This window comes from Tauraco erythrolophus, chromosome 1 (assembly GCF_009769465.1).
Source record: "Tauraco erythrolophus isolate bTauEry1 chromosome 1, bTauEry1.pri, whole genome shotgun sequence".
NCBI classification, from domain to species: Eukaryota; Metazoa; Chordata; class Aves; order Musophagiformes; family Musophagidae; genus Tauraco; species Tauraco erythrolophus.
The window spans coordinates 116,249,567-116,277,113 of record NC_141465.1 but is presented as its reverse complement, the minus strand read 5'-3'; the positions used below and the strand labels follow the sequence as shown (position 1 = coordinate 116,277,113).

The window sequence follows — 27,547 nt, the reverse complement described above, 5'->3', positions numbered from 1 at the left end:
TTTTTCTTTATTACAGTTGGATGGGCTGAAGACCGTATTGCTTGCTAAGAGCTGGGGATATATGCATTTATATAGATATACACATCTATATGTTTATAAATATGTCAGTGTGTGAGTATAAAGTGGTGGTTTCTTAGACTAACTGGTTTGACCTTGAACCTGTACCAGTCAAAACAGAATATTACTTTTATTTATGCATTTAATGGATTGAAGAAAGAACATTTTCTCTGTAACTGCGCTAGGGAGGGGAGAGGAGTGGAATATACCTAATCTTATATCTCCTGGGTTTGGCACCATCATTATTGTTTATTCTTATTCTCTAAAAGCAGAATCTTCTGATGGCTCCCTTAGGTGAAGTTGGGAACTATTTCGGTGTGCAGGATGCAGTACCCTTTGGGAATGTGCCCGTTTTGCCGGTGGATAGTCCGGTTTTGTTAAGTGACCACCTGGGTCAGTCTGAGGCAGGTGGGCTACCCAGGGGGCCTGCGGTCACGGACTTGGACCATTTAAAGGGGATCCTCAGGCGGAGGCAGCTATACTGCAGGACTGGATTTCATTTAGAAATCTTCCCCAATGGTACTATCCAGGGAACCAGGCAAGACCACAGCAGATTTGGTAGGTATTATCCTTAACCCTTTAGTGGTCATGTGATGAAATAATGGGGCAGAACTGCGGGCGGGGGGACGGCGGGGGGTGCGAGGCGGGAGGGGAGGGGGGTTTGTGCCGATGGCTGATCCGCCGAGGGGGGGCAAAAAACAATGAACGTGTCCGGGATTGCAGATGGACACAAGCGGCACCACCGCAGCGGAGCAGGAGCCTTCGCCGAAGTCGCCGGGTGTTCGGTAGCGATGTTTGTGTAGCCCCGAGTTCTGCTCAAAAGCAGACGCGTACTGGGAGGCGGTGGTGGCGGTGGCGGAATTTTTGCTCGGGACGTTTCTGCGGAATGATTTGATTTCGCGAGTTTAAAGGGTTTTTAATCATTAACCGCCACGAATTAAGATTCACCGAGTTTCCTGAAGGGAGTGGCTGTCGTCCTGTACGCAAATTAACGAGGGCTTTTCTTTCATTTTCTCTGCCGATCACCTGCCCTAGTAACTGCCTGAATTGCAAACCCAGCCTATTTCGCTTCTCGGCGAGGATCCGCAGCGGGGCTCGCCGCACGCCCGAGCCCGGCCCCGGCCCCGCACCCCCGGCCGCGGGGCGCTGCCGGTGCCCGGCGCCCCGGGAAGGAGGGAGCGCAGGTATCCGCCCGGGGTCCGTGCCGGGAAGCTCGCACCAAAACCCGCCTTTCCCCAGCCGTGTGGCGTGTCAGGCTGGCAGCGAATTTGAAAGAGCGTTGTTCCCTGGATTTCATTTCCAGGGGACGCTATTTGTGACTCAGCAGCGAGGGCTGGAGGGCTCATGGCTTCGGCCGCTCCTAAGAGCCTGTGCGGGCACACGGGCACACGCACACGCGAGTCGAGTGGGCCTGGAGCTCCTTTGCTGCCAGGGAGACTGCGAAAGGCCCGGCAGATTGAATGTACGAAAGTAACTAAAACGGCCTGGATGAGCTGATTCTTTGGTTTTCTTAAGGAGGGGTGAGGAAAATACGCCAGGTTAGCTCGCCACGCTCCCAGCTGTTGGAAGGAGTTAACTTGTGAGTGAACCAACCTGACAGCACTTAAATTCGGTCGTAAAAACAAAGTCCTGTGGTGATTTTTTTTTCTCTCTCTACGTGTTTTAATGCCAGATGTTGAACGATATCTAAACTGTATTTTATTGCTTTGTGAAGCTGTTTAGATAATGCCGGTGTTGCAGGAGATGATCTCCAAAGGGCGCAGAAGGGAAGGGGGGGAGGGAAAGGGAGAGGGCTGAGGCTCGCATGGTCGCAGGTTTATCCTCCATCCCCCGCCAGCCGCTGCTCCCTGACACTCTCACGCGGCTACCAGGCTCTGCCTCCCTCCCACGCCGCTCTCCCGCCCGGCGTCCCCGCGGGGAAGGGGGGGGGAGGGGGCAGGAAGGGGAGGGGGCGCGTCGCGGCTCTCCCGGCGTCGCAAAATCCACGTTTGCTGGCGAGAAAAAAGTGCGGAAAGTGTTCGAGGCAGCCGCGCGGAGAGGGGAACGGGGGTCCTGTGCACCTGGGCGTTCTCCTCGGCAGAGGCGGGCGCCGTGCGTAGCTGCCGAGCTGCAGCCGCAGCCGCAGGTTTCCCCCTGCCCGCGGCGGGCGCGGTGCGGGGCCGCCGGCAGGTGTAGGGTGGCCGCGCCGCTGCGCGCACCGGCGGCCGGGGCTGCGGGGGGCCGGCACCCCGCGGGGCCCCGCCGCCCCCGGAGGAGAGCCGCCAGCTGTTCCCTTCGCGAGGCGGCGGTGACCACGTTATTCGCGGCATCTATTTTTAAAAATGGCTTTCCAGCCGCAGTCGTAGGGAGCTGACGGTTTCGAGGCGCAGCTCTTCCAGCCCTTGCAGCGCCTCGGCTTTAAATAGATTTAATTTTTCCTTCTCGGTTTGGTCTCCCTCCCCTTCCCAAGACGCGCCCTGGTGATAACTCCTCTCCCATGGAGTGCGCCGGTGACGCCCCTGCTTGGTCTCAGGGTCGGGCAGAACGGGCACGGCAGAGCCGTGGGACGCGTCGCGGCTCCCGGCTTGTTTGGGGGCTGTGGAAGGGATCTCGGTGCTTTTGTATCGGTGCCGTGACATTGCTGTTGTGTTCGTCGGGAGGTCACCGAATAGCAGATGCTATTTGGGTTTTGGCGATTGCAAAGCCTTTCGATGACCCTGGGAAGGTCTGCATCCTGGCTCAGGAGCTACCCGGGAGAGAGCGGGCTAACTCGGTCTCCTCAGCATGCGGGAAACCTGCGTGTGTGTGGATGTGGGGGGACGAGCCAGAAGGAACTTTTCCTCCAGGAATAAGGAGGACAAAGAGAAAACCCCGGGGGCTGCGCGTAAACTCCTCTGTGGGCTCTGCCCTGTGGGAATCCCCCTCCCCACGCACACACACACGCACAGGCACAAGCACACACCTCTGGAGAGACATCAGATAAGAGTAATTCTTTTGTGATGCTATGTTGGATGTGTGCCTATTACATACAATAAACCGAGCCATATTGTGTGTCTATACTCGCCCGGTTCTGGGAGCCCTGGCATTTCGCAATTCCTGCAGCAAGATGTCCATCTCTAAAAGAAAAGCTTCCCGGGAGACCTCAGCTCAGTCCCCCCCGTAATGCGATCTCAGGTGATCAAAGCCTTATCTCTCCTGGGTGACAAAAGAATATTTTAATTTTTTTTTGATGCAGTCTCCTTTAGTCTAGGGCATTTGCTAGACAGTGGAGTCATTGCAAATTCAGGAACTCTGTAAGAGAGGAGAGGCGTGCCTCTGTGCGTCAGCACAAGTACTGCATGCACAGCATTAAAAAAATAGGAGCATGCAGGAAAAGGAAAAAAAAAAAAGCTTGTCAGCAGGTGACCTCCGCTCCCCGGGACCTGCTGCTACAAGGAACCGCTGCGTTCATCATCTGCGGGAGCCGCGCAGCCGCCCGCCCTCCCGCCCCTCCACCTCGCCCTGCCCGCTCCGGCTCTCGGGCTGGCGAGGCGGGTTTAGCGCCAGGGAGGGCGCGGAGGGCGGCTCCGGCTGCGGGGGGGCGGCGGCCGACCGTCCGTCCGTCCGTCCGTCCGTTCTGCTGCTGGATGCGGGGGGCCGACGCGTCCTCCCCTTCCCCGCCGTGCGGTCTCCGGGGAGAGCCGGCAGACCGGGGCGGGGCTGGGGGGGGCGGGGGGCGGCGCGCGGGGGATTTCTGCGGAGGGCTCTGGCCCCCGGGAGTGGAAATTGGGGGCCAGGTTTTAGTGGGAGGGAAGGGCCCCAAGCAGCCCCCGCTGTCTCCCCTGCTATTGAGCGTTGCAGAGGGGAGGGGATGCGGGGCGGCTTGGGGGGGGTGGGGGGCGACACGAGGGCGCTGTAAGAGCCTGAAACTGAGGCAGGGCCCTGCCGCCTCCTGGGGGGCCGTGGCTGTCTGCGCTCCCGGCTCTTAATTGGCATCATGTGGGGGAGCGGGCGGAGCGGTGACAGCTGCGACAGGCGGGACGCAGCCCGGCGGAGCGCTCCGCTCCTCCGAGCGCCGCAGCCCCGACCGGGGGGCGGGAGGGAGCTGTCGGGGGCAGAGGGACGCCGGGGAAGCCCCTGCCCTCGGCCCATCACCGGGCTGACCTCCCGTGGTGGCTTCTTAGCCACGAAGGGCTGTGTTTTCCTCGCCCCTCTGTGCTTTTCTCTGCGCGAACGCTCGCCTGCTGAACACACGGCAGCACGGCCCCGGTGGGCTGCGCTCTGCCTGCGGGTCCTCGGCCGCTTCCCTTCTCTCTGCTTCCCCTGCCAGTCGCACAAAGAAGCGGCTGGCAGAGATGCTTGTTTACCGTATTCGTTGATGGTGTGTTAGGGTGCTAAGCGGAAGCTAAACTGCTTCAATCCTGCAATACAAAGAGAGCCTATATATAGCCAAAGACAAAAATGTGCCAAGGGCGGAACACCAGCAACAAAAAGATGTGTAGTTGCAGAGATGTTAATTGCTGGAAGCCAAGGCATATGCTTCTGTAGGTCTCTTCTTCACCAGAGCTAAACTAGATGAAAGTTAAAATTTCACATTGTGTGAGCAACCCACCTGCTCTACTGGCAGGAGAGCATGACTGGCCTTCATGGTCAGTGTCCTTGTGTCCTGCTGCCACTCAGCATGGTCAAAGTTGTATCCTGTGGAAGAAGGTGCATGAAGGGCTGATGTGGACATGTAAGGAATAACTTTCCCCAAAACTTTCTTCCTAACCTCTTTGTGGAGGAGCAGGTCTTCACCTTGAAGTGGTTTCGTTAAAGAAAATGCTCAGGGTCTGACATGAAGATACTCAGCGTGCCATGTACTGAGACAGTTATTTCCTCTCTCTTTTTCCTCTCTTCTCTTCTTTTAAGCTCTAAATAGGGCCCTAGCTTTTCAGGTTTGTAGCTGATTTTGTTTGGTCCAGCTTCATTTTGAAGAGGAATATCTATTTTAATATCTGGTTCAGGCCCTAAGTACTATCTGTATGTTATGGAAAATATGCAATGAAAATACTCACAGGAGTGTTGGGCCAAATCATGCAATCCTTAAACTGGCCAGACTTGTGTACGACTGCATGTTGGCCCCAGATAATCTCTTGAAGGACTTAACAGCATGGCACATAAAACTTGCTGTGAATAGGCTTTTGAATATTTCAAATGAACAACTCTCTATTCTGACCTCAAATATGTGGATGCTCTTTGCCAAGTACCTTAAATTCATCTTCTATGCTTACAATAGGATGCGACAATGCTTTTTTGTTCTTTTGACACACTAGCAGCATGCACCCAAATATTTGAAATGAGGACAGCACTTAAAGTCTACATTTATGCTGATGTGAAAGATGCCAGACTTAGTAACTTAGCTATAGTATGGTATAATACACACTTAACTTAAGATTTAACCTCAGTTAAAATTGCTTGGTAATATATATCGAGTAATATGATAGTTTGGTAAAAGCTTTACAGAAAAAGCCTTAGTAAGAAATCTGGAAGTATTGCATGTCCAGATATAATGGGAGTGTTTAAATTGTTTCAATGGATTGATTGTATATGAGATGCTACATATACCAGATAAACAGCATGCTGCCACTCTTTATTACTTTAAAAAAAAATTTGATAATTACTAAATATTTCCTCCCAGTATTTTTCATATGTGCATATGTAGAGAATAATTTAAGATGCTCAGACCTTAAAAGAGGGTTATCAAAACAGTAAGACTATGGTGTTTGTAGTACTGAATAATATATAAGGTAATGATCAATAGTCCCTTACAGGGAATACATTTAATCTTTACATTAGCTTGGCTATAAATTTTCCCTATTGGCTTCAACTTTTGCTATGTTAGATTTATATGATTCAGGCCTGTTATTGATTAGTGCACAACTATTTTGTGGGAGATGCCAAATTAATTGCTCAAAAAATCCATGAAAGTGCTTTTTTATTGGCCACGTGAGGCTTAACGTATACTATACTGTTATTTTATTATTTCATGTAAATATAGTTTCCAATAAGCCTTAAAAATAGTTATGTGGTGTGCTTAGACATGAAAATTCACAAAATATATTGAAAATGCTACTCTGTGCTTTATTTTGTGGCTCAGAAAGTAGTGTAAAGCAGCAGTGTGCTTCTGAATCTTGCTGGATAACTCCTGTGAGATCATCACGGTCTTACACGAGTGCTCTCAAAGAGAAAGCAATTTCCGTTTTTTCCACAAGACTTCTAGGTTTATGCAAGGTTTGGCTGGTAGCATCCTCATTGAAGAGGCAAGCAATTTGCAGGGAAGGCTGCCAAAAAAACCCCAGACCCTCAGAATCAGATGAGCTGATATTTGATACAGACACTTGCTGTACTGTGCACATTGATGCTGAACCTAGGAGCTTTGCAGAAGCAGTGCTCCTCTGCAAAATGTTCTGATCTCTAGTGCACAAATGTCTGTGTGAGCTTGCTATTACGTGAATGGGAAAACTTAATCATTTATGCACTATTTAGGTTTAGGATATTTAAATTTTCAAATTTGAGATGAGTAAAAATTAACACCAGAGAGAATAGTTAACATCTAGTCAGAAATGTGTGAGACTCTGGACTATACTAAGGATTTTCATTTCTCAAGCCTCTGGAAGATCATACTGTGAGTAAATCTTTCCACATATTCTTGATTCAGTGATGCCTGGAAGTAGATCTTCTAGTTCCATATGTAATATTGTTTTCATCTCACAATTCTGATTCAAGTGTATTTTTTCAGAATTTATTTTGCAAGACAAATTTCATAGGTTCTGTAATACCGCTAATTTTGGCAATCTAAACCCTTTTTTTTCTTTGTATTATTTGTTGTACAAATCAGAATATGACTGAGCTTCAAATTTATGCTTAGTAATTATGAGAAAGAGTGAGAGTAATCTTTTGATTTGGTATATTAATGTTGTCTGCAATGCATCATTCTAGCAGAGACTCAAAGGACTTCACTGTTTGAGTATTGTACTTTCATAGATTTCTATGAAATACTTTATATTTTTTGTTTATATACTTTATATTCATTTGTTCCTCATTTTCCTCCAAACAACTCTGAAAATGGGAAAACACCTTTGAAAATAGCTGCTTGTCACTCAGAGATCAGTCATGCATGAAAAAAAAATCTTTCAATGGAAACAACATGTACAGTGTTTGTTTTTTTTCCTGCATTTTATAGGTATACTGGAATTTATCAGTATAGCAGTGGGCTTGGTCAGCATCCGAGGAGTCGACAGTGGACTCTACCTTGGAATGAATGAGAAAGGGGAACTGTACGGCTCGGTAAGTTCCCGCTTGCCTTGGGCAGTCGTGATCCTTATGTTCTGTGGGAAGCTCCTACAAGCCGCGGTTGCACTAGGTGCTGTACGAGCACTATTTCTGCGCTAAGTATCTTGCAGTCTAATTAGAAACAAGACCCAGTGGGTGCTTTAACAAATATGGGAGAGGGAAGAGGTGGCAAAATTAGGCATGAGTAATAATGCGGACGGACGACAATTTAAGATACAAGCAATGGAGACTGATGGCCAGAGCTGGTCACTGAAGACTAAAGGATATGCTGTAAGATTTGTAAATGTGTTCTTTCAATAGAGACTGAAAACGAGAGACAAAGTTGCTGCCTCTTGTGGGTAGGCGAAGAGCTTTCTAGGAATTGACAAAAGAAAGTAGAGGGGGAGGTAAACGGTGGCATATGTAGATGAGAAAATGAGAAATAGGAGCAGATAAAAGTTATGAAAAGTATAGAAAAGAGGGCAAGAGGCTTGGTGGTCTTGTCGTGAAACTTCAGCTGGTGCTCCCTGTGGGATGGCAGCAGGAGTGAGTAATGGGTATGAGGGAGGAGTAAAACTTGATATTTCAGATGTGGGTTAGACTGGCAAACCAGCTTACCTGCATATGTGTGTGCATATGTGCGATGTGATCCTTACCTGGGAGTACTTGAGACATCTAACATACACTGGGGTTCACACCTGGAGTAGATTGTGGGCAGAGGAGATCTGAAATTGAGCTGGTGACTCCCCAAATAGTAGAAGGCAACCTCTTCTAGCACTAAAGTATCAACCTCCAAAGTTGACAAGGACTAGAGAAGCAGTTGTATTTGAGGAAGAGGACGGCAGGTTTGAAGGGTAAGCAAATGTCTAAAGTGAAGAGAGGCTGTGTGTTCACGGGGGTTCATTAGAAGCACAGAGGAGAAGGTCACAATGGTCAACTGATGGTGTATACGTTGCAAAGAGAGACACTCAAAAAGGAATTAAAGTGATAGAAAGTGGCCTTGGGTGTAGCTGAAGATACCTGTGTCAGAGGGCAGTAATGGTAAATTGGAAAAGGATGGGAAGCAGGATGAGTGGGAGGAAACACACGATGATGGTCATGAGTGGGCAGGTGAAAACAGAAGGAGTAAGAGGGAAGTCCAGCTTCCACATACGTGATCCATGGAGGAATGTGAGGACGCAAGACCAGCAAGGTCCAGCAAAAGTGCTTTTATGAGGGTGTCCTGGTTCACTGATCCCTTTCTAGTAACGTTTTGTGTGAGAGAGTGAAGGTAGAGAGAGGAAGGGGACTGTCTTCTGAGCAAAGAGCACGTTGGGGGAGGAAGCCAAAAGGTACAGATCATGACAGTGTTTGTGGGAGGCAGAAGAAGAAGTGATAGAATGAGAGGCAAGGCTGGGATGGAGAATGTGTGGACACTGGAGAAGTGGAGATGGAGAGATGGTGAGAGTCAGTGAGTGGGAAAGGCCGAAGAAAAGGGATTTAGCATAAATGGCAATTTGCAGGAGGAAAAGGTTGGAAGGATGGAGAGGAAGAGCGAAAGGGCATGGATGCAATGACAGGTGTAAAAAAGTTGCCTGTAAGAGTAAGTTGTCATGTCACAATTCTTGTGCAGCTGATGAATGGGATAAAGAACAGGCAAAGTCATGAGTACTTTTATGGTTCAGTTAGACAGCAAACAGGCAGAACAGCAACAGTAATATGAATCAGTAATGTTGATAATCGTCAATAAGAGTAATTGTTTAAACAGATAAACGTAGTGAATCAGTTACTCTATACTTCAGGTATTCAGAAAATGTGGTTATTGATAGAGCTTAAACTCATAGGCTTGGGAAAGCAGAAGTTACGTCACTTTTCTGTGCAATTTGTATTTTGTGTTTGCAACATGTTTGACTGTCAGAGCGAATTACCCAAAACATTCTTTGCTGAAGAAATAGGCACAAGAAATTCTTTGTAAATTACTAAGCTCACTGCGTTAATAAAATAGTTATTCCATGAACAGCAGTTCTAAAGGAGCCTGCACAGTCCAAGACATGGGTCTCCCTGACCTTCTGTCCCTGCAGTAACAGAAATTCCCCAGCCTTTTTTGTTTCTTGCATGGAGAAAGAGACAGTGTTGGCTGTCCACGCTTACTGGATTGTCAGTTTGCAGGGATTGCATAGCTCACCACTCCCAAGTGGGACGTGCAAATGATTTCTCTTCTTTACCCTGCCTCTGATTAGTTGCAAAACTGATAGGAACTTAATTTTCTTGAAGACCTTTGCCTCCTGATTGAAGCTGGTTGAAAAGCTAAGGGAGGACAGACAGGCAGGCAGATGGATGCATAATATAATTGGATAACCTCTTTTCCCTAAGAAATGATGCTAAAAATATGAAGCCATTCATAATGGAGAAATGGCAATCTATACGGCCAGAATGCAAAGTTCAGGTTAAAATCTGATGGATGATATGTCTTATTGTCAGCTTCCAGAGATGGGACATACTAAAGAGTGATGGTAATTGAATTACATTACTTTCAATGAAATATAACCTCTAATGGCTACTCAGTGTGATGATGCTTTAAAGCCGTGTCAACACTGGCAATCCTAGTGCCTATATTTCAGCAACTGTCAGCTCTCGTAGAAACATGGAGATAAGCAGGCCTCAGAGCAGATTTTTGTGTAGAATTGGCTGGACGTTTTTAAGTGACAGTGTTTTGCTTTTGGTCAAAAATGCAATTAATTGAAAATGAAGTTCTCTGATGGGAATAATTGTTGCAGTTTGAACTAGAAGCAAGGCATAATCCAGCACAGAATTATCTTTCTGGGGAGAGAGATCAGTTTAATTTAAATTAGTTTTGAGACCGATAGGTGATAGACTGAGGTTCAAGTTTTTCACCTGAATTAAGCAGAGCGGTCACTTGAGTTGAACTGTTTGTAGCACCAGCAAGTTGTCCTCCTGCTGCCAGTGCTGGGAGTTGGGTCCCTCTGTCTTGTTTTTTTCACTAAGGGCTGTGAATAGCACCAGCTTTGTCATGGAGCAGGTACACTTATGAGGCTGTGAACACGTTTTCTAAGGTGGGAAAACTGTCTCCCATGCACAACTGAATAGCAACCTAAGAAATACCTGGTCCTGCTCTACATCAGCATTGAGAAACTAAGCACATGTGTTCCTGCAGGCATTCAGTACTGCAGCACTTGACACTGCCGAAATGGATGTGCTGTATCTATGACACTGACACATTTATATTCAAATTACTGCATGGAAAATATATTAGGTGTGAATCACATCAGCGACCTAAAAGACTTCTATCCTTCTATATTCACATTTGAAACATTTGGCATAGGAAGATTTTTCCCAGTGTATTTGTGGTGCCACTGGAGTTGGGACATATGGTGAAGCAGAGCAGCCAGGATAGGTGATTGCTGCCAATTTTCATGAAAGGCAACAGTAAGGCAATTTCAGTGTATCTTGATCTAGACATGTTCCTCTTGGCCTTCTCAAAGCACTGCTTTCCTCCTAGGTTAACTGCCTGACAAACTCTCCCCAACTTGCCAGGCATCTTCTTTACTGCATCTTCTGGTTAAAAGAGCACTATGGCTCTCACGCTGCTCTCGGGCAGCAACTTAAAACGTAGGGTGGCTGTTGTCAAGTTCCTCTTCATCCCACGGATTTACCCAGGGAAAGCTGAAGCTATATGTGTGTGATACTGCAGAGAAGCCAGTGGTAGCTATGTAGCGATGACTTGGAGGCTGGTTAGTGACAGCAGTTTTCCCTCCTGTCTTGCTCTGTTCCTGCTCTCCCTTTACCTTCCCTTCCCCTTGCAGCCTGCAGCTATGACTCATCATGTTTCACTACAGCTACGGTGCTTGTCACTGGAGCGGAGGAAAAATCCAAACTACAGATAGGACCTGAAGGGTGTTAAGAAGAGACACGAAGACCTTTTTCCTTCCCGAGTGCCGAACAGCTCTTGCCAACACCTCTGGCAAGAGTGTTAGCAAACGTATCTTAGCTGTGCTCCTCAGTGCCTTGCCATGGAGTAAGGGAGGTCTTTCTGATCAGTCCCATGACCTTCATGCCTTCATGGGCTGTCCTCACCCTCATGCTGCCCTGCACCACTCCCCTTGGGAATATCAACAGTTGTCACCCACATGGCAGGCAGTGGTGAGCATCCACCATTCGCACTGCAGGCTGTCCTCTGAGGCAGTCCTGTACAACCTTGAGCACAGCAGGACCATGGGACACCCTTGCCTCAGCTGCCCTCACTGTCCCGGGCTCCCCTGCAGCAGAGAGCTGTGCTGCATCCTCCTGCCCCACCAGTGTCCCACGGACATGGACCTGCCCCACTCCTCCAACTAGATGTAAAGAAGAATTTTTTTACTATGAGGGTGTCGAAACACTGAAGCAGTTGCCTAGAGAGATTGTAGATGCCTCATCCCTGGAAACATTCAGGGTCAGCATGAACGGGGCTTTGAGCAACCTGATCTAGTTGAAGATGTCCTGGCACATTGCAGTGGGGTTGGACTGCATGGCCTTTAAAGGTCTCTTCCAACTGCAATTCTATGAAATGCTGATGTCTCCGTTGCTCCTTGTGTCCTTGGCAGGTGGCAAAAGACAGCTCAGGTTGGAGGCCTAGGAGGAAAATTGGGAGTTGGAAGATCTGGAGCAGCTACAAGGGGAGCTGTGCAGGGGGGAGGAGGAAGGCAGGAGGGGAGATGATGGAGTTATTGGGGAAGGGGAAGAGGGCTATGAATGTTTGGATGGAGGAAGGAGCGGAAGGTAGAGAGAGAGGGGCTTCATGCGCCCACAGAGCAGCTGGGACAGAGCTGAAGAGCCCAGACCTGGAGCCGGGGAGGGAGGCTCCTCACCTCTGGGTTTCAGATTTGCAGGGTGTGTGCAGCGAAGCGAGATTTAGGACTGCTTAGGGCAATAAATTGCTGTCCTTCAAAAAATTTAACTGAAAGCTTGTTTGTCCCAGTGTTTTTGGGACACTAAACTTGCCTTTTGCTCCTAAAACTACTGCAGAGAGGGTGGAGGAAGAGGGGGAGAGAGAGAGAGAGAGAGAGAGTACTGTCCTTGAAAACATGTTTTCCCAGTAAGTGTGTGGGGAGGTGATGATACGCCTCTTTATTGTCCCAGCAGGGCTGCACCTGCAGTGTTCTCCGCTTTTGTTTGGGTCCCCTCAGTTCTGGAAGGACTATGCTGCTACAAAGATGGGTGAACAGAATTTTTTTTTGACAAAAAGGGGCAATTTTTCGTAGTTTATTGAAAATTCTTTGGTGTAGGTAAGGATTTGTTTTGCTGCATTCTAAATATATCTTTTATGTTCCCGTGCAAATAAGGGAAGGAAATTGTTCAGCCCTTCAAATGGTAGGTCAAGGTGCACGAAAACAGCGTGAAGAAAAAAACAGGTTAAAGGTGCGTGTTGGGAGCAGCATTTGGGCCAAGTATATGATCAGTACAGATACCTAAGAATAGGATAGATAAACAAATTACCCTCAGTATCGTTCACACTTTCCTGTTAGTACTGAACACCTCTGATTCATATGCCTCAGAGTGATGATTATTTTTTTTTTTTTTAATAATCTGGATTATCTGTCTCTCAGTGTACACGCAGGCGCCTATGGTGGAGGTGAGCCTGGAAACAGGACAGTTGCAGGGCACAGCAATTTTTGGAGAGAGAATTCAATGCAATTTCCCTGAGCGAAGGCACAGACTTGAAGGCTGAGGGTGATCAAATCCCAGGAGGGATAATGGCTCTGGCAGCAGGTTTAACACCTTTCTGCTTGTGTGTGAAATAATAAAGTGCCTTTTGGTAAATGGTACAAATGGTGGAGAGGCAAAGGGCAGTTCCTGAGGTGGCTGAGTTGCCAGGAGCGGTCGGGATTTCTGCACAAGCAGCATTGCTCAGGAAAACCTGGCACTCCCGTGATCAAAACCCTGACGATGTCTTTTAGCAGTTAACAGCGACTTATGTCTTCCTGAGTAAATCCACTTTAAGCAGAAGAGTTGGAAGAAGCAGGTCTGTAGCTAATTTGAAAGGGCAAACTTTGAGGTCTGAAGAGGACCAGTTCAAAAAGGTGCTTATGGCTCTGAATGTGAAGGAAACTTGAAATTTTGTCAGAGGTGCAGAAATCCTGTGGAAACAGTAAACAATGGTGAAGCTGCTGGGAAGGATTTGGACACTAACAGGCTGCGGGTGGTGGGCAGACAGTCTGTGAGGAATGGGAGAACAGCAGGTTGCAGAAAAACATATCTTAGAGGCATAGAAACACAGGGATAAAATGGAAATTGCTGCAATAGAGCTGACTGCGGCCCTAAAACGTATACTAAAATATAAAGCAAAAACTTTTTAAGCAATATAAATGAAAAGGGAACTGGAGCCTTTACAAACACAATGTATTCAGGCGAGAATGTAAATGCAATGTAGTCTGAACGTGGCTGCTGACTGGGCTAGCCAGTATTTCTGATAGACTCTGTGGGGTGGTAACATGGGACTAGGGTATTCCCTGTTGTGTGATGAGCAGAGGGAGCAGGGGCAGCTGACCCCACGGCTAAAAGAAGTGGCTATTTTCTCTTCAACCATCCATCCCCTCACTTTTTCTGACACAAGTGTTTCTGTTGCTGCCTGGTGAATTGAAGCGGGGAGCCGGAAGGTGATCTGGGCAAGCAGAAGGGCTGTCTCCAGCCACGGTGGTTCCCTCCCAGGTCACTGCAAGATGTGCTTCAAAGGTGGGAGCCAGCCCGGGTGAGGGAGGGCTTGCTTCTCTTTGAGGCGATGCAGGTGTTTGCCATCCTTGAGTGTTTGTGGCCCTCCAACCGTGTGGTTTGTGTTTGGTCGGGGGCTAACCTTCCTCGGAAGCTGGAGGGCTATCTGCCTGACTCGGGTTGTGCTTTTAAATGAAAGTGTGGAGAAGGACCTGGAAGTGCATGCAAGATGAGTTTACTGAAGCAGAAAAAATAGTTTCAGACAAGCCTCATGTTTTATTTTTGGTAGGAATTTCTTTTTCTGAAAATGGGAAATACGGTTGTGCTAGTCCGCAGGGTGGTGTTAGGTATGACCAGCAGAAGAGAGCATTTGCTACAGTGGGTACAACAAGTGTTAGTAGAAGACTTGTATGATGGATGGTGAAAAAATTGAAGAGAAGACAGGAATGGAGAGTGTTGAAAAGTATTAGACTGGAGTGAAGCTATTAGTGGAGTTTTTATGGATTGGTCCTTGGGCTGGTTTTATTCCCTGTTTTTATTAGGAACATTAAACATCTTGTCATAAAAAAGTAGTAGTGCGTTATTGAAATTATTGCAAGGTTGGGAAGTATTTTCAGTGCAGAAGGCAGCCTCACAGAAGGTATTTGGTGACCTAAAGCACCCAAAATGTTTACATGTGAGGCTCAGGGAGAGCTCTGTTGGTGCCACTGCATACCACACTGGTAGGGTCCAGTCTAAATGCAAAGTGCGGTTGGGCACTTGTGTTAAAGATGAATTGAGACTGAAACAGGTGCAGAAAGGGCTTACTGGGATGATCAGAGGGATGAAAAGACTATCAAATGCTAAGAGTCTAAAGATATTGGCTTATTTAGCCTGCAGAATGAAAACTGAGAGGGTAAGCACTTGGTCTGTGTAAATACATTGAGGTTTAACACCAAGGGGAGAAAAGAAGTCCTTGAAATAGTGGACAAGAACGATCTGGTTTGAATGGGTCACAAGAAAGCTCAGGTTGGATAATGAGGAAGTTTCAGGTCATGAAGAAGTGAGATTTTGAGCTGGCCTGACAAATTTTTACAGGGAGGTGGGAGATGAAGCATAGATGCTTTCTCTCTGCACTGTACAGTAGGAAACAGCTTTGTAATTGTGGATATTTTCTTTGTGGAAGGCGTAGAGCTGAGAAAAGCCTTGAAACTTTAGTTACTTGGAAAGGTTTGTCTACAACCTCATCTACTTCACCTTTGCAGATAGCCTCTCTCTGAATTTGAATGGACAGCCATGCTGAAAGCTGGGTACTGTTAAATGGTGTTTCTCACATGTACCAGCATTGGGGATGAGAGCAGAAACTGCAATCCACTCAGTAAGCGTATAGAAAAGAAAGGTCTTTTGAGATGTGAGTACTGGTGTAGGAAGAATTGATAGGTGGATCCATGTACTTAACACAGGTAGTATGGGAGAAAGCTCCGTGAGAAACTGCAGCTGTTGTGATTCTTTTTAAACTAAGGCTTCAGTCTGTTTTTTAAATCGGAATTTCACAGATTATAACACCTGTCACCAAAGAGGACACCTGCTAATAGTGTCCTGTGGGACAGATACTATGCTTTTCCTCAGGTCTTTGATTTTCCTCAGAGGACTTCGAGATGCTTACTAGGTCTGAGGATAATTTTATATGAGAGTAAACCCTGAGAGATCTCCTTACCTTGATCTGCAATTCTTTACTGAACTTGGATTCTCACTACATGCCTGGGACAGGAAAGTGTTAGAATATGTCCTACATAAATTTTATATATATGTGTGTGTGTATATAAAATTATCTTTGGTAAAGCAAGATCCTACTTAAGCCTTAATTTAATCATAGAATCATAGAATAGTTTGGGTTGGAAAGGACTTTAAAGATCATCTAGTTCCAACCTCCCTGCCATGATTTGCTTTCCTCTAAATAAAGATGTCTGGAATTTTGTATTCTTACAAAAACAGGAGGTTAGAGGTGCTGCTTGAGAAGGCAGCCAAGGTGATCTAACACCTTCCAGAAACCCCCTTCCAGAATAAGCAGTCCTGGTTCCCTGCGTCTTCTGTGTGCTTCTGCTTCCTTCCTTGCTCCAACACCGGTGTCCATCTGACCTGTCAGAAGGCTAATTTAGGGATCTACAGGCACAGGAGAAAACTTGCCCTTTTTTTTTGTAAGGTTAATTCTCTACCAGTTTAGCTCCCTGAACTGGCTTGTTGCCTGTTTGGGCAGGCACTAGTGCTCAGTGAGGGAATCAGCTCTGGTGTGGGATGGGCGAGGGGTCGAGTATCGCACTGTCAACAGTGGGTAATTGCTGAAGTGACATAACTGCATCGCAAACCCAAATCCCACCCAGTGAGCAAGTGCGGGGCATGTTCAGTTTCAATGTCTTCAGATTCACTTGTTTGCAGTTGTGTAGCTCCCCAGTCGCTGCAGCCCTGAACGTTTCAGCAGGTAGCTGTGTTAACGATCTGGAGGTGCGAAAAGGTTCAGCTTCTTCAGTTGATCTGAGAATACTGTGTTGAAGTGACATGCTAAAAGAGCATCATCAGCAGTGACATACTGAGATATGCTTGGGGATTATTCGCTGCAGCAGATAAAGATCTGATGTGCTCTGTTTCTGAGTCAGGAGCCAGTGGGATGTGAACGTGGCACTCTTTCCCACTTTACCATTCATCATTTTCAAAGGCAGAGCAGAAAAAGTCTGCCTTGCGGGGACTTCATTAGGGATTTTGTCTAGGTTGGGATTTGCTTTGCAGTTTGAATGTGCTCAGGCTGATTTGGTGATGTGCAGTAATGCGGTTCGTTTGTGTCACATTCAAAAAGCTTAAGAAATAAAGCTTGTTACAGCGAATATCTATCTTTCCCCCTTTTATAAAGCCCTTTTGTTTCTTTCTCATTCCTTTTATAAAGGCAGACCTCTGCCGTTACATTTGAGTTGAAGATCTGATTTTATATTCGTGTTCCACAACTGCTGCGGAGGAAAAACTTGGCTTCTGGTGTGGATGCTGCATGCTTTTGAGGTCTGGCCCAGGCTGTGCATCTTTAATCTGCTAAACTTCACTCTTCAAATTTAACACAATTATGGAGGCAACTGTGACTCAGGATAAATTTTGACTTGATTCAATTACGGTTGAAATGCCATTGACTTCAATGGAATCAGGATTGGACCTGCATCTGTAAAACCACCAATTAATTTTATGGTTGTGTCAGCAGACCCTGATCAAGATAAGAGCTCTACTGTATTCATCATTTTAAAAACCTAAATCTAGACAGGGTTCCTGCCCGTGAGAGTCTGCAATCTAAAGACAGTCTTTTAACATGCAAATGTTTATTGCTTTTGCATAGCAAGGGGCGTTTTGGCCTGCTGGTGCCTTTGTTAGAACAGCATCTAGTGTATAATCTGGACTCAGAACAGGAGACTTACTGGAGAAGACTTCAGGAAAATCCTTTGAGGCATTTTAGAATATACAAATGTTGTAAAGTTTAAACAAAATAATAAGGTTTTTTTTTTCTGTATACTTTAAAAATCTGAATTCTTTGGAAGGTCTGTGTGCTGCTGGTACCTCGTAGACCAGCTGCCTGGTCTTTGAGCTCTTCAATCACCGATTCTGTTGAAGTTGTTATTATATATCTTTTCTTTTTTTTTTTTTCCCAAACAGATTGACAGCTTCTTTCATCAAAGCTGAAATTAACTTCATGGCTAAAGTCTGACCCGTTGTAAGACAGGTCCACTGATGGGGGGGTGTGTGTGTGAGGAGTAGGGGGCTTGTGGAGGAGCAGAGCCACGCGACTTCCTCCAGCTTTTCCCAAAGGCTGGGTCAGCTGTATCGCGGAGAACCTAAGTCAGGGCATAGCAACACCAAAGATATGTGGATTTTAGGAGAAGTCTCAGGGAAATCTTTTTTGTCCTACTCAGAAAGTGAAGTACTAAAAATTGTATATCTAGATCCATGACTTTATGGTGGGATTGCCTCTGGGAAGAGGAATGGGGGAAGTGTCCAAAGAGTCATCTCTCTCAAGACAGCTTTTGGGAAGTGTTTGCTGATAGAGGAGCACTGCTGTCTAAAAGGGCAAACGTGACATCGTTTGTTCAGCAGCAGCTCTTTGAAATGCTGGCCTTCCTTTGCGTCCAAAAAAGGTAGGAAATTGAAAGGCCTCATTTTTAAACAACTTAAACTGAATATGCAATCGAGTCCTGCCGGTTAAAGATCTTAGAGTACCAATCCTTTGCTGTACTGCCCACCAAATTGCAGGAGATTTTAAAATCTTTCTGGCAAATTTATTGATTTCCAAGACTCCAGTGGATGGTTGGTGTTTCACCGAGGAGGACTGAATCTTTCCAAAATGCGATAGCCTGTGATGCTTTGTTTGTTTGATGACCTCCAACCAGAGTGACCATGTGGTCAGTAATGTCCCTGTCCTCGAGCTAGTACCTAGCAGGTAGCTTTACATAAAATCAATAACAAAATGTAGAGACAGGCTTTTTTTCATCAGTCCTTGATCAAATCATCTTGCTGAAAGAATAAAACATGAAGTACTTTCATAGCATACATTTTTATCACTACACATGTATTATTTGGTCCCTGTGGCAAAGTGTTTTATGAGGGGCCCTGAGCATTCTGCTGTTTTTATGATGACACCTGAGGGATAAGGTGCTTCTCTAATGATGGATAAATCCGTTTTAGGGGCTACTCACTGAGTGTAGAGACTCATGCAGATGAAGTACTTTTTGTCACCCGCTTTACAATGTTTTTCAGCATGTGAGTTTAGCTGCTCCTGCAAAAGGCAGCACTTTCCGCTGAAGGAGGGCTATCATTCTTTTAACCTGGCGTTCTATGCTTAGAGAATCATAAAACAAAGTAAAAAATACCAATAAAACATTTTGATGCTATGCTCCATCTTAGTTGTATTTAAGGGAGGCATGTTTTATTTAAAAATCTCTATTAGGTTAAAAGCTTAACTAGTATTTCAGGCTAAAGAGCGCGTGTGTAGCTGTAGGATAAGAGCCCTGGTTTGACATACACGTTGTCTTTTGATAGAAGAGAATTTGTGGAGCGGGTAGCCCGGGTAGGTCAAGTTACAGCTTTCAGTAAATCTGAGCGTGCCTGAAATGGTTCTTTTAGTGTCTGAAAATATTTGTTGCCTTTTTATCATTGCAAGCCTGATCCAAGTTCCATTTAAGCTGATGGGAACTTTTCTCCTGTCTTCTTTAAAAATTGGCTCTGGCCCCCGTATCCGGTTGCATACCACCTTGCTTTCTGATTCTTGGAAGGGTTCAGCCAAGCGTTATGAATTAGATGGTTGGATAACATTGATGACTGCAGTTCTTGATTGTGCCAGGGAAACCAAAAATAAAATAGAGGTCAGAAGCATGACTAGTAAATGGCACAATGTGGGCCTGGTCCTGCAGGCGTGGGAGGGAGGGGAACACACCTGCTTGTTAGTTTGTTTTTTAAGAGTCGACTTCATCCTGGTCCTACTCTGCTGCGGTGCGGAGAAGGAAGCTCCTCAGCTTCCAGAGAAGCGGCATCATGGTGACAGCTTACGTGGCCTGAGGCCGGTCCCTGGAGCTTTGTCACAGCACGAGTAGACCCTGAGTATTTAGGCGAAAATAAGCTTTCATCTGGTGCACTTGGCTGGGCAGATCTAAATCAAACCCTTATGGATATAGCATGGCTGCTGGTAGGCAGCCTGTGCTGGCAGACGCCAGCTCGGGCACGGTGGGGCTGCTCTTCCTATAGCGGTTTCATGTCCAGGGAGGGCATACTTAAAGCTTGACAGATGCTGCGAACTTGAAATCTCAAAGGAGTTGGTATCAGTAAAACCAAGAGCTGTGGAATTGACAGTGGCAAAAATGGATGGAGGCATCTCATCCTTCTGCAGCTCCTGCCAGGAGAGCTCTGTAAACAACCCTGGGGTAGTGCTGGATCATGGTCGGGTCCCTCCAGAGGAGGTCCTTGACGGTGTGGAGAGGAAAAGAGGGGCTGTGGGGCAAAGGGGAGAAGCAATGACATCTCTGCTGCACTGACAGTCTCCTGGGATTTTATTGTTGATGCTGAAGTCCACTTGCTTTGTTCAGGAAGCTCTGCTTTTTGGTCACCTTTGTCGGGACATGGGAGAACCATGGTGTCTGTATCTGTGTAGCTATTGCAGCTTTGGATGATAATGCTTTCAAGGGCACCAGGTTCTGCCAGGTCTTGGGAACTTTACAAGGTTTTTGTATGAAAGATATTAATCTTTAAGTGCTCTCATAACTGCTCCATGGCAGCAGTACAGAACAGTCTCACTTTTTGGTTTTTTTGGTAAGTGGGGATTTACGTAGAATGAAAACTTTATACAAATTAACTAGAAGTTTAGGAGGAGAAGCTAAGATGAGTACCCAATCTCTGTGAAAATACAAAGTGACCTCAGGTAGGGAGAATGCAATTGCCCAACCATGGTTTTGCCAGGACACCTTGCCTAATTTCCCTCATCTTATAAAAAGTGTCATGGAATATGAAATGTGAGTGAGTGGCAGGGTGGGTGCTTGGCTCTTTGCTTGGTCTGTCTTCTGGTGCTGCAGGGTTTCATAATGTCTTTCTGAAGTGCTGGTGGAGAAGCACTGACACAAATGCAAAAAAACAGTTGGCTAGTCCTTTTGGCAGACTTTTTTTTTACTTCTTTTTTTCCCTTGTTCCATCAAATTATTAAAGCATTCTGAAAAAACACTGCTTGGAGAAACTGTTCACAGAAACCTCTGTGACATTCACCAAGCCAGATGCTCAGTGTACAGGGCTTGCCTTGCACTGCTGTCTCACCTGGAAAGGAAAGTGGCACTGCTCCGACACTGGTATTTGGCTTCTTGTTGTGGCTGGAGGTTGTCCACCCAGTCAGAGACTAACAGGCTTAGCATGGGAGATCAGACAACACCACAGAAAATGCTGAACTACACCTTTATTTATGACAGGTCTGGATGAGTGTTAATTATTAGCTGAACATAGTATGTTCTAGAGGCTGTTTGCATTACAGCCTGGGAAGGGCCAACTGCATGTAAAATGTGTGTGTTTGTAGGCAGAACAGCAAAGAAAACCACTCTGGAAGAAAATAGGGTGGTTTTTTGTTTGTTTCTCTTCACTACATATGCAGTTTTTATTAATGTCATACAGCCATAATGAGGAATTTGCATGAACTTATTTCGGAGACTATATATTTAAACATCATTTCACTAAGGCAGTGTGGATTAATGTGGTGATAATGTGCAGCAGGTCTGTAGGAAGTGCTGACTACATCAGATACACTTCTTGTTAATAGTTGTTTGGACTTCTAGGTTAGGTCTTTTCTTGTGAAGTGTTTCTGTTGAATCAGTGTAGCAGTTTGCAGAACGGAAAACTGTACGTGGCATAGAACAGAATAGTTTGCTAGATATGAAATGTATTTATTGTTATTTTAGGAATGATAGTCTGAAGAGGTTTCCTTTTGTCAGGTTACAAAATATATTGGAGTTTTAGCTCTGTGAGGTTACTTAAAAGTGAAAAAGAATATTGATGTGTTTTACATAGGACCCTGTACTGTGCCTTCCACTACTAAGCAGCACAAATGTCTTACCATTCTTTAGAGCCATGAAACCGTTCCCTGGGCAGTGTACATGCATTTTGCCTATTTCCACATATTTCCATTTAGCTGCTTCACAGAGATGCGTATCTTTAAACAAGCTGGCAAATCTTTCAGTGTGATGGCTATAACTATCTCCTTTATTATTTTACAGTCTCACTTTTAACTGATCTACTTGGAAATAGGATAACATAAGTATTTTTGTTGCTGGTTCTCTGGTGGAGAATGCAAGGTCTTGCTAACATTGACCAGGCATTAGCAGATTTCTGAATTAAATCTGCCTTGGGTTTCCACCTTTGTGATATGTGCATCTTTGCAAATTCAATTATTTGAACATTCTGAGTTAAATAACGGGTTAAAGGAAATCAGGTAAAGCATGGAAATGTAGTAAAATGAGAATGAATCACTTTGTAGTGGAATACTCTATGAATAGTCCTCATAGAAAACATGTGGTATGTGGTGCAACATCTGATTTGTATAATTTTGAGGTCACCTCCTTATTTGACCCTGAGTTAAATGATTCGATCAAGGCAAGGAGCCTCTCCTTTCACAGGAATGCAGGTTACTTTCCATAGCTGTTCTAGTTTGGTATTTTTGTATTGTTTGGTATTTGTGTCAGCGTTCGACAAAGAAGTATGGCGCAAGGAAATACTGGCACTGGAAAAATGATAGTTGAGTCAGTTGTTAGAACAAAAACATGCAAAATTTGCTGTATTCTAGGGCTAAATCTTGCTTTTCGACTGTGCGTATAGGGACTTCCTAAAAGTCATAGCCAGAAGGAGCCACTTATGATCAGGAAACACCATCTACTTCCCATACTGGGAGAGCTGGCTTTCAGCAAGACTTTCCCATCCTAAGCTGATGAGGCCAGAAAGTGCTTGTTGGCAGGATGGACCAGCCTCACCCCTGTATTATGCTCATTTCTGGCTTGAGTAAAGGCATGTGTGCTCAAAACATGAGTGTATGCTAATGATAAGTAGTGTTGTGGTAGTGCATGGCTTAGTGGTGGACTTGGCAGTGTTAGCTTAACGGTTGGACTCAGTGATCTTAAAGGTCTTTTGCAACCTGAATGATTCTATGATTCTGCATAGATGGCTCTCCTAATGGATATTGGTTTCTGTCGTGGTACTAGATGAGCCGTTATTGTAAGGCTCTCCCAGGGCATGGGAAGAAGGATATGCTGGGATTTTGGTCCCCGTATTATTTACGGGGCCTAATCCAAAGTCACTGACACCAATTTACTCTGGTGGTCTGTGATTACAACCAGAATTTCTAGGTGTCCTGGAAGGAAATGGTTTGATGAATTTATAAAGACATTATTTCACTTCTCTGAAAGTGTGATTGTTAGTGTCCCTACAAACCTGAACCTGCATCCTGATTGATCTCTCAAGTTCATGTTGCAATATTTGCCTACTGTCTATCTATGAATTTCTGAGAATTTTGATGAAGGACAAAAGAGATGTAGCTGTGTTGTAAAAGGATGAAAAGTGAAAACAAGATAAGCTTGTAAAATAAAGGTTGAATTTGTAAGCTTGAAATCCATTGAACTCATGCAGAGTGCAGTGCAATGCAAACCCCCTATTCGAGGTCTGCTAGCTAAGTGTGCCACGGTATTGTCATGATCTGTCGAACCTGCCAGATAAGTAGAGGCTATTTTAAAATTTCTCCTTCAGGGCATGGGGAAGTACTGTTCTTGCAAAGACAGAAATTTCTGATGATGCTAAAAAAAATGCAGATGAAGTGAATAATTAATGACTTCAAGACAGGACTGAAATATCTTCCTAAAATGTTGCTATTTTTAGCAGGGAGTGCTTCTGCAGTGCTTGTCATGGGATCCTATTGCCTTCTGAGAGCAGGAAACCAATTTGAATTAGTTTCTCTTTCCCCATGGACCTACAGACCCAGCATATAATACCCCTTAGCATCTGCTTCTGCCTTAAAGCAGACAAAGTGATTTTAAACCTCATGCAAAATAAAGCACTGATGAAAGCTGTACTTAAAGACCATCTTTATAGCAGCCGAATAGTTTTTGTAATGGTTTGTACACTGAGGCTGTACAAGGGGGCTACTGCAATGTGTGTAACTTTCAGCTGCTGCTGAGGTCCAGTGATATTCATTGCTGCTGCAGTTTGTAGCTGTCGAAGGATGTAGAGGCAATCATCAATAGGAGTTTGCAGGATCTGGCCCACAGATAAGGATTTAATGTAAACAGGTTTGTGGTGCTTTTCCCTTTAACCAGTACGGGGTGTTGCCGTGTTTGAGCTACTTGGCACACTAAAAATGTTATAGTCAGAAACGCCTCTAAAATAAATTGTTATATGCAGCTGGCCTATGCACGTGCTTGTGTTTCTGCACGCGCTGCTCAGCTGGACCCGCAGGGAGGGAAGTCTCCTGGTTGAGCTGCAGGAGAGGGTGCGAGGGAGGGACTGCTGTTTTCTCCACTACTGGCTCCTCCTGCGATTGCAGGTCCTGTTGGGGATTTCTCCTTCCTGAGGGGTGATGAGGTTCCCAATGCCCATCAAAGGGGAAGTCAGGAGCTGCTTATTTGCTGCCTTTCTTACCTACTGGAGTTGCCACAGGCTGAATTTAGAGGAAACCTCCGAATCCCAAATCTTTAGGCACAGAGGAGGACCTTGGCTTTGCAGCCCAGTACCCGATTTGTAGAGGAGCGGAGGGATGCTGGCTTGCTCTCCCCAGTTGTGCAGGGGTTGTTCTCCCCACGTGGGGTGGTTCCTGGGTGACTCCTGTAAGGTGCGTAGGGCTCCTTGGACCCGTCTGGAACCCCGGTCCCCAACCACAATGGGCTGCAGAGCTCTACTCTGGGAGCAGTGTGCTTGCCGTGCAAAGCAGCAGCGAAACATCTGGACTGAAGCACGTTGCTTTGGGGAAGGGTTGTCAGCTGAGGCCCGTGCAGCAGAGGTGGCCCCAAAGGCAACTCCAGCCCCAGGGCAAGCTGCACGCTTCAGTGATGGTGGGTTTTGGGAAGCTCCTGGATTAAATCATAGATGGTAGCGTCTTGGGGTACTGTAGCTTGAACTGTGGCTGCTTAGTTGTGTTCAGGCACACGTTTGTGGCTTAGGTGCCTTAAATGCTTTACTGCATCTGGGCCTTGGGCTCCGTTTTCCCTTTCTGCATGTATCTGTCTAAAAGGACTGATTTAGGATTTAATGTCTGTAAAACACGTGCACAGAAGGCCGCGTTGTGTGGAGCTTTGTAATAATTAGAAAGGGATCCGCAACTGGAAGCTGAGTTTGCTCGATGTGAGTGCTGTTCAAGTGAGAACTCGTGTTACGAAAAAATGTATTAAATTATCATTGTTATATTTTTTTGTGCCAGCTGAAAAGACTATTTCCAGGCTTATTTTCCCCAGCTTTCCATCAGCTCTCCTATGCTAAAGCTCACCACCTTTTTTCCAGTCTTCTTGCCCAGTCACTTCTGTGAGTCCTTCCTCAAATGAATCCAGTTATTTGATATCTGCTTTTTAAGCAAATCCTGTCTATTTAGACCAAAAGGATGTAGAAGGCTACACACAGACTGAATAAGTGGGTGAACTGGAAGGAGTTGGAGTCTGTGACGGGGGGATCTGATGAACAGTTATGTCTTCAGTGGACCCTGTCAGTAGCACAAGGCACAGGGACAATCCTAGTAAAGCAAGCCTGGAGGAGTTTCGTCACCTGACTTTATTTCAGCATGTGGGGTTTGCGCTCCAGTTCAAAGGTCTCTTGGGTTCTGGTTCTGTCATACAAATAATAAACCAAATGAAATTGTAATAAATTTCTAATTGTAATAAATAAATTGTATCTTTTTCAATTAATGAAATGTATCGAGCTCTCCATGCAATGAAGGGACATAGAGATTTTTAAGACCCTAAATTGCGTTACAGCCCTGCAAACAAGTTCTAGTTTTCTTTATTTATGTGTGTTTGTTCAAATGCCTGCACTCATGATTGAAGCAATTAGTTTTACAAGTCCAGTAACGCCTTGTGAGCTGCTTGGGAACGATCAGAAATTAAAGTATCTGTTTTAAGTTTTGTTGTTGCTGTTTTGAATGGGGCTTTTGGAGAATCGTTTTTGCTTCACATAGAGTTACCCACCCTTGTGACTGCTTAATGAAATACCCTGCAATGCAGCTTTACTTAGCTAAAACTGGGAATATTGAAATGGTTCGTTTTGCAAATTGCGCAAGGAGGTACTGATTTCAAGCCATGAAAATAATAATTCTTTTAGAAATAGCTTATCTTTGTGGCTATCTATCTCCTTACTGCGTTTTCTTTTCTTTCCATAGGAAAAATTAACCCAGGAGTGTGTATTCAGAGAGCAGTTTGAAGAAAACTGGTATAACACGTATTCATCAAATCTATATAAACACGTGGACACTGGAAGACGATACTACGTTGCGTTAAATAAAGATGGGACTCCAAGAGAAGGGACTAGGACTAAGCGGCATCAAAAATTTACACATTTTTTACCTAGACCAGTGGACCCTGAGAAAGTACCGGAACTATATAAGGATATTTTAAGCCAAAGTTGACAAAGACAATTCCTTCACTTGAGCCCTTAAAAAGTAACCACTATAAAGGTTTCATGCGGTGGGTTCTTATTGATTAGCTGTGTCATCACATCAGCTCCACTGTTGCCAAACTTTGTCGCATGCATAATGTATGATGGAGGCTTGGATGGAACATGCTGATTTTATTCTGCACTTAAAGGTTTGTCCTCCTGGAGGAGAGCCTATGCCCACTCGCTTGATTTAGTACGAGAGGGAGCGTGAGAGAGTGAGTGCGAGAGAGAGAGAGAAAGGGAGGGGATGAATGGGAGTGAGAGCGCGAGAGAGAGGAGCCAAGGGGAGGAGGAGGAGGAGGAGGAGGAGGAGGAGGAAGGCCTGATGCATGCTGGGGAATAGACACGCTTTTAAATTTTTGATCAGTTGTACTTCGTCATATATCAGCATAGCTGCCATACTTTGATTCATCAGGATTTTTGGCTGGTGGCCTGCTCAAGTGTACGCTGCATTTACAAAGGCATGGAGGGTGCAGTCTTACTTAAACAAGAGACTTTTCAGTTAATCGCTCTCTGGGTCTCACCCCACTGAGTTTAAAGCAAAGACCTCTTAGTAAAAAATAAAAATAAAAAGTTAAATTTATTTATAGAAATTCCAAAGGCAACATTTTATTTATTTTATATATTTATTTATTATATAGAGTTTATTTTTAATGAAATATGTACAGGCCAGATAGGCATTTTGGAAGCTTTAGGCTCTGTAAGCATTAAAATGGCAAAGTCCACTATGAACCTGTGGTAAATTCATGCAAGTAAATATAAAGGTGCATGGATAAAAAAAAAACAACAAACAATAAAAAGGTAATAATAATAATAATAATAATAAATTCTAGTGACCCTCGTGTACTAAAGGCGACAATCTCTTTTGTGCCCGTATTGTACAAGTATGCACACCACTCATGACACTGAGTCCTCACTCTTCTGACTGCTTGTTTCATAGCTTATCCCCAGAGGATTAAAGAGAAAACTGGGTCTTCAACTTTTCTAATGTGTCTGTAATATTTCCTCTCTGATAAAGTGACTTCTTACATCGTTGTAAACTTCACAGCTGTGGAAAATATAGGGGTTGGAATATATTCTACTTGTTAAAACCTACTGCAGATTATACCAAAGCTAAATGATAAATATGCTTTTTTTTTTTTCCTAAAGCAGAATGCCAGAAACAGCATAAGTAATATCAACAATTGTACTAATTTTAAGATTCCACAAACAGCACATAATGGTTTCAGAGGGCAAGAACCAGGTTAACAGGATCACTCTTGTAAACATGTTTATTTGTGCACTTGACTATCTACTATGAAATTATACAAATTCCATAGGGGTCGTTGTAACATCTTTTATGGAAAATTGCTTTCAGTGTGAACTGTCATAATACATG

General features: G+C 45.1%; 1 protein-coding gene across 1 annotated transcript; it reads left to right on the top strand.

Moving 5' to 3' along the window:
- Positions 1–338: 338 nt before the first annotated feature.
- FGF9 (fibroblast growth factor 9) lies at positions 339–26,140 on the top strand. The gene is made up of 3 exons (XM_086621459.1): positions 339–615; positions 7,241–7,344; positions 25,895–26,140. Exons 1-3 carry the CDS (start codon positions 339–341, stop codon positions 26,138–26,140), a joined length of 627 nt encoding a protein of 208 aa, XP_086477585.1.
- Positions 26,141–27,547: the final 1,407 nt, after the last annotated feature.